At 36.7% G+C, this 7,417-nt stretch overlaps 1 protein-coding gene and 1 pseudogene across 1 annotated transcript; one reads left to right on the top strand and one right to left on the bottom strand.

Moving 5' to 3' along the window:
* Positions 1 to 411: 411 nt before the first annotated feature.
* LOC113306162 lies at positions 412 to 3,497 on the bottom strand (annotated as a pseudogene).
* Positions 3,498 to 4,201: 704 nt separating this feature from the next.
* Positions 4,202 to 7,047, top strand: LOC113286178 (wall-associated receptor kinase 2-like). The gene is made up of 3 exons (XM_026534869.1): positions 4,202 to 5,377; positions 5,485 to 5,655; positions 5,747 to 7,047. The coding sequence occupies exons 1-3, from the start codon at positions 4,444 to 4,446 to the stop codon at positions 6,967 to 6,969; spliced, it is 2,328 nt and encodes a 775-aa protein (XP_026390654.1). The 5' UTR covers positions 4,202 to 4,443; the 3' UTR covers positions 6,970 to 7,047.
* The last annotated feature ends 370 nt before the right edge of the window (positions 7,048 to 7,417 follow it).

The raw sequence follows: 7,417 nt of genomic DNA, 5'->3' as shown, positions 1-7,417 counted from the left end.
AAAAAAAAAAATATTGAAATAAGTTGATGAAACAAAACAAAATTGCTTTGAAGAGATATGATTATTGATTGATAAGATTCTGATTCAATTGAAGAATAAGAGAAAAAGATTGATTGATTGATTGAATTAAAATTGAATCAGAAAATTTTTAGTAATAGCGGAAGAACAAATTTGGATCGAGAGCAGTGCTCTAATACCAAACCGACATTGGTATTGAAAAGGAAAATATCTCTTCACAGTTTACAGACACGCAGAGTTGGTGTATTTATACACCAATAGACAAATAGATAAACTGGCAACAACAATACAGACCCGTGTGTAACATAAACAGAAAAGATAACAAATTCATGTAAGAAGAGTGTAAACAATACTGACTAGACTATATGGAAATTACACTGCCTACCTGTAAAATTATCGCAATATGTTTGTTGACACGAACTCATCTTTGTCCGAGCTGTGTAGACCAGAATCACCCGAGGTGTAAGAGCTTATTGGTACAGAGTAAAGGTCTGTAGGCTCATCGACAAACAAGTTGGGAATTATTTCACGTTTATGTTGATTATGAAGTCCAGATGGGTGTATTACTGACTTGATCAAACTTTGTAGCTCTGCAGCGACTTGTTTCATCGTAGGTCTTTCTCCACCCATTATGTTGAGGCATCTCTTTGCAAGCTCCGCAAATTCTATGACATGTTCGCGATTCCCTTCATTTTCTACTTGAGCTTGTATAAGCTTGAAGGCATCATTTGTCTCCACAGCATTAAGGAAAAATGAAGCAAGGCTCCTATGTTCTTGGGTTCGATTAGGTGAAAAGGTTTTTTCTCCCGTTAAAAGTTTGACAAGAACCACACCGAAACTATAAACATCACTTTTATCTGTCAATTGGCTAGTATGAAAGTAATCTGGATCTAAATACCCCAATGTACCTTGCACTAGTGTATCTATTTGTGTTTGGCCTAGTGTATTCAACCTTGATGCTCCGAAATCCGATACTTTTGCAATGCAATTTTCATCTAGAAGTATATTGGCAGACTTAATATCCCTATGAATAATGGCTATAGAAGTTGCTGAGTGCAAATATGCAAGCGCTCCTGCACTTTCAGTTGCAATCCTCAAACGACTTTTCCAAGAAAGAGATGATGAGGATTTTCCAACCGCCTTGTTATGGATGTGTTGGAAGAGAGTCCCATTAGAAATATATTCGTAAACAAGCAAAGGAACTTCGGTCTCTAAGCAGCACCCTAAAACCTTCACCACATTTCTATGATTAACCTGAGCCAAAATAACAAGATCGTTGATGAATTGTTCAATTTTTGGCTCTCATCAATTACTTTTGACTTCTTAATGGCAACTTTACGTTTGTCTGACAAAGTTCCCAAATAAACTGTTCCAAAACCTCCTTTACCAAGGATCAGTTTATCATTGTAGTTTTTTGTTGCCACTTCCAATTCTTCAGCCGTAAATATTTTTATAGCCTCCGCGCCACCTTCATAGGATGAAATTTGTTGTTTTAAAATAACCCACCATTTTGTTGAAAAAACTCCTGTTTTAAGTTTCCTCAACTGTCTTTTCCTTATCTTCAAGTATAACAAAGAACTAGCAACGATTATAAATAAGAACCAGAATCCAGTACCTGCATCAACAATATCAGATATTAGGTCACTAAGTCATACTCTGTATATAAGCTCAACATTAAGTAAAAAATAGCAAATGCTCGATAAGTCATACAACATACCAAGTGTTACTTTTAATATCGGAAATTCTTTGTTACCGCGGATGCATCCAGTTCCATCTTTCCTCCCATCACCACGACTCCTTCCGGACAAGAACACTTGTAGCTTCCTATGGTATTTGTGCAAATTCCTTCACAAGGATTGTTGTTTTGATCCTCACACTCATTTACATCTATTTATCCTCCCCATAGACGAAATAAACACATGTTAATATAATTATATATTGCGACCGAAAGGTTAAATGATTATTTAAAAGATAGCTCTCTAGTTAAATCCGCATAACACCACATTTAGGAAAAGCTACTAGTGGGGTACCAATTTTCTTGTGGGTGTACCAACCCAAAGACAATTGCTTGTATATTGGCACACCCCAAAGAAATTCGGTACCCCAATTAGCAATCTTGCATTTAGGTGGCCATTATTCTAAAATTCTATAAACAATAACTCGCGGTGTAGGTTTTGGTTTTGAATTGGGAAGATTCATCAAGAAAAATCATTTTGCATATAAATATTTAAAAACTTGAAAATAAACTTATATTAACATGACACAAATTAGAGATTCTGAAATGCTAGTTGGCTCCCTATTCTCCACCTCCCTATAGTCTAAGTCTCACATCCATATCGAAATCCGCATTCAGGTTCAGGCGGAGTTCACCATTCCCCTAATGTGGGGTTAAGATTGTAGGGAGATGGAGATTAGGAAGCCAAATAGCATTGTCGTCAGATATTTGGCATAAACATATTAAAATTTAATGCCGACTTTTTACCTTAGCTAAACTCGTCCAGCTATAAATTGGTGAATGAAATCAAAATCAAAAATGAAAAACTAAAAGGAGATCACTTGTTAATGATTTCATACATTGGCATCCTGGACTGAGATAAGGATTCCCTTAAAAACCTCTGTTGCAAGTACAAAGATATCCTGGCACCTTGTCTGAGTTATTACAAATACTATTTTTCTGGCACGCGAAACTAGACGAATCTTTTTGGGCTTCTTCACATGTTTTATTCCAATTGCCCAATCAAGAACAACCAGTATATCTTTCGCTTTACCATGAAAACTTGTACCATTCAAATCTGAAGCACTAAACGTATACTCCTTGGACTCGCCTACAAACGAATAGCTACAAGGATCAAAAGATAAAGAATCTGATGTTGTATTCATCGAATCAACCATTACTAGAAATTTCTTTACACCTTTGGGTAATAATGTTTGACAACATCCACTTCCAGAACAAGACCCATCTATAATATTGGCCGAAGTTTTACATATTGTACTACAACTTGTTGTAAAGTTAAGATTGGCTTCTAAAATGCCGGCCAATGCATAACAACCCAGACCAAAATATCTGTTCTTAGTATATGAAACTGAAAATGCAGTTTTACTGAAGTCCATCCAACCTATAGCTTCATTTAAGGCAAGTAGACCAGTTTTGTATTGATAACACATTGTAGAAGGCCAGTTCTTGACACGAACTTCAGTTTCTGATATACGTATCACTTCAACATGACGATCAAGGCCAATATTCGTAAGAAGGGTTTTGGAGGATTATATGTGGTATCACAAGTGATGTTGTAAGGAAGTAATCCAGCTCCCGTAAGTGAACAGCCATTCTCGTTCGGACCAATACCAAACGGGTATGGTATTGTAAGGTTGCCACATTTTGCATCACAACCAGGCTTTGTCTGTGGTAATGGAGTTGATGCTGATGATGTTAGGATTAACAAAGTGAACTGCAAGAAGAATAAGAATGGAAGTTTCATGTTTAAGAACTAAGATAGAAGATCAGTTCACTTAATGTTTCCTTCTAATATTTGATCTTTGAAGAAAGTTCTACATTTACACAAAATAAGAGTTTGATTATTTATATGAGGCTAGCAATTATTGAAGGGATGAGAATTTGACTTTCAACTTTCTCAAACTGGAGAGTTGACAAAGGGGAAGAAGGCACCTAATCAATAAATATCTTTGACAATATGAGTAGCAAACAAAAATGATTATTCAACCCGGTTATATCCCTTGGCCAACGAATTGCAAGCTGCACAGCGTATCCATCAATTCCATAAAAGATCGTTATCATCGCATAAATTCGACTAATGCGTCCATAATCATGCACATATTATCTGGTTTGGGAAGATATCTTATATTTCTAATATAAGAGTACAAGCAACTTGCCATATAACGATTAGAAAAAAAGCAACTTGCCATTTACATACGAATATGGAAATCGTTTGAATCTTATCTTTGACCCACCTTGCTTGCAAGTTGACAATTTCTGTGGACTAAAGACATTGAACAATTGGTTCATGCATCTTCATGAGCTGGGTAGTAGGTACTGGCTAGATATTATAATATGCATGACAAGGAACAAGCCGATATGTTGAATATATGATTCTTAGCACTACGAAAATTATCTACAACTTTGGAAAGGCTTCATTTAGCTGGTCAACAATATCAACTAGCCACTGTATTATCACTACATCCTACTGTCCAACATTAATTGGCATTTTCAACTGTCCAATCAAAAAGTCGATAACAATAATTCAGCAAAAATAAAAATAATTCAGCAACTGGCAAGAGAAGAACAACCAAAACTTAGACGTCCTATCTGTATTAACTTTGTATACTCCTAATTCAGAATATTCATGAATACACGTATATCCAAAAGAAACAAGGAGATCTAGTGATCTACCCATATACCCGTAAATTATGTTTCTGCAACTGTTCTTATACTTTTTGCAGCTTTCATGGCTAACTCTAGCAGGGGAAGCAGCATCACCACCAACATTAGAGGGTCCATTCTTTAAGGCAAAAGCTGGTTGTGAAGCAAAATGCGGTAATATTTCGATTCCTTATCCATTTGGAATACGTCGTAATGGGATTAATGTTGGGTGCTCCTTTGATGGATTTGTGTTTGATTATAGCATCACCTGTAATACTTCTTTTAATCCTCCTAAACCCTTCCTAGATAGAGGTAATGTTGAAGTCATAGATATTTCGAAAACCGAAATTCGAATAAAAAACATCCCATCGAGCTTATGTTACAACGCATCTGGTGGGTTGACCTTGGATCAATCTGTATCTTGGATGAATTTCAGTCGGACTCCATTTACAGTATCATATACAAAGAACATGTTCTTTACGATCGGGTGTAATGTGTTTTCGACTCTAAGAGGTCCTGACGTAAAAGATTATACGTCCCAGTGTATTTCAACATGTGATAGTAAAGAAAGTGTGGTAAATGGAACTTGCACAGGTAATAAAGGGTGTTGCGAAAGTACTTTACCCAAAGGGCTTAAGAGGTTTCAAATACAGGTGATGAGGAACTCGATACTGAGTAACCAGTCCATTACTTGGTCTTTTGATCCTTGCAACTATGCATTTATAGGTCAGCAAAATCAGTATACATTTCAATCCTCTGATATTTTAGACGGTTATAATTTTGTTAGCAAAGGGAAAGATATCCCTCTTGTTCTTGACTGGGCAATTGGGAATAAGACTTGTGAAGAAGCACAAAAGGACTTATCGAGCTACGTGTGCCAAGAAAATAGTCATTGCAACAATTCTAATAACAACCCTGGGTATCTTTGCACTTGCAATGAAGGTTACAACGGAAACCCTTACCTAAGTCCTGGATGCCAAGGTATGTAAACATTGCAAGTTATTCGATCTTTCTTCTATGATATCATTCATTCACGCACGCAACTAATTATTTATCATGTATATAAATCTATGTTTTTTGTTGCACAGATGTGAACGAATGCAAGGATCCAAACACCAATCCCTGTTTGGAGGTTTGCACAAACGCCGTTGGTAGCTACACCTGTTCTTGTCCAAAGGGTAGTCATGGCGACGGCAGAAAAGGTGGGAGTGGCTGCATTCAGGACAACCAAAATGCTCCGGTCTTACAAATTTATCTTGGTAAGTAGGTCTCACTGCTATCAATATTACTGAGATTACTTGTTGCGTTAAATTCGTTGCTAAGAGATTATATATATAAATGTTGATGCAGGTGTTGGTTTAGGCTTCATGTTTCTAATTCTTGCAAGTTCTTGGTTATACTTGAGTATGAAGAAAAGAAACTCCATAAAACTTAAAGAGAAGTTCTTTCAAAAGAATGGTGGATTGTTGTTAAAACAACAAATATCGTCACATGAAAATGGTGTTGAATCATCAGCAAAAATCTTCACCGTAGAAGAACTTAAATTAGCAACCAGAAACTACAATGAAGAATTAGTCTTGGGTCGTGGAGGACATGGTATAGTTTACAAGGGAACATTATCAGATAACCGAACCGTGGCAATTAAGAAATCAACAATAGTTAAGGATAGTCAAATTGAAGAATTTATTAACGAGCTTGTTATCTTAACTCAAGTTAACCATCGGAACGTTGTGAAGATCTTGGGATGTTGCTTAGAAACCGAAGTTCCGCTGATTGTTTACGAGTATGTTTCAAATGGAACTCTCTCTGACCATATCCATTCTAAGAATGGGGTACCTACATCATCTCTTTCTTGGGAAAGTCGGTTAACGATTGCTACGGAAACTGCTGGAGCACTTTCTTACCTACACTCTGCTGCAGCTATACCCATCATTCATAGAGATATTAAAACTGCCAATATACTATTAGATGATAACTACACTGCAAAAGTTGCAGATTTTGGAGCATCGAGGTTGAATCCTCTGGATTTAGCTGAAATAGATACAATCATTCAAGGGACCTTGGGATATTTGGATCCTGAATACCACCAGTCTGGCCAGTTGACAGGTAAAAGTGACGTTTATAGTTTTGGTGTTGTACTTGTAGAACTCTTAACAGGAGAAAGAGTCATTTCTTTGGCTAGGCCAGATAAAAGAATGAACATTGCAATGTATTTTCATTCGTTGAAAGAAGAGAAGGATATATTCGAAGTTCTTGAGGCTCGAGTGGCAACTGAAGGAAAGCACGAGGAGGTCCTTGCAGTTTCTAACCTTGCAAATAGATGCCTTAATGTGAAAGGTGATGATAGGCCTACAATGAAACAAGTTGCTATGGAACTCGAGAGTTTGTTAAGAGTTAAATTATCAGCTCCGGTGCCAAATCCTTATCGACATAAGCAAAACCATGAAGAACAAACCGGCATAATATCTGAGCCGCTAGACCTATATCCTGTCTCATTAAACTCTTATACTGCTGGTGATTCTAGCCTGTTTAGTACAGAAGTGACAATGTCGACCGGCAATGTTTCACCGTAATCATTAATGTAAGTTTGCTTTGATTGTAAGATAAATTGTTGAATAAATCTTAATCAGTGCTTTTCTTTTTTCTCTTAATGAAAGCTTTTTCCCATTCTTTTCTAGTCGCATCATAAAATAGAGGTCTGTAACGTCTTCTTACATGAACAAATTACTGCCACGTGTGTCCCTTAGTTTGGGAAGTGGTCAGTGGGAATTGTTTATTCGCGGAAGGGGTATGTTATAATCTGCAAGTGTCCAAAAAAACCGGGGCACTTTAGTAACAACAATACTAAAGAGGTGGAGGTGTGTATATATAGAAGGCAACTTAGAAACAAAAATCTCAAATCATAAAAAGTACTGTCTGTTGCAGTTGACTGATAAGCAGATGAATATGAAGAAGAAGAAGAGGACAGAAAAAGGAGAACTGATACAGATCGATGGTGGTGGTGGTGATGATGATTTCCAG

This window comes from Papaver somniferum, chromosome 1 (assembly GCF_003573695.1).
Source record: "Papaver somniferum cultivar HN1 chromosome 1, ASM357369v1, whole genome shotgun sequence".
Taxonomy (NCBI): domain Eukaryota; kingdom Viridiplantae; phylum Streptophyta; class Magnoliopsida; order Ranunculales; family Papaveraceae; genus Papaver; species Papaver somniferum.
The sequence above is the reverse complement of the archived record's forward strand: the minus strand, read 5'-3'. Positions and strand labels throughout refer to the sequence as shown.

What these genes read in the sequence shown, in the direction of transcription:
- LOC113286178 (XM_026534869.1), top strand. Translation starts at nt 4,444, where the DNA reads ATGTTTCTGCAACTGTTCTTATACTTTTTGCAGCTTTCATGGCTAACT. An exon ending in CCTAAGTCCTGGATGCCAAG is followed by an intron (nt 5,378 to 5,484) that starts GTATGTAAACAT and finishes TTTGTTGCACAG; the next exon opens with ATGTGAACGAATGCAAGGAT. An exon ending in GGTCTTACAAATTTATCTTG is followed by an intron (nt 5,656 to 5,746) that starts GTAAGTAGGTCT and finishes ATGTTGATGCAG; the next exon opens with GTGTTGGTTTAGGCTTCATG.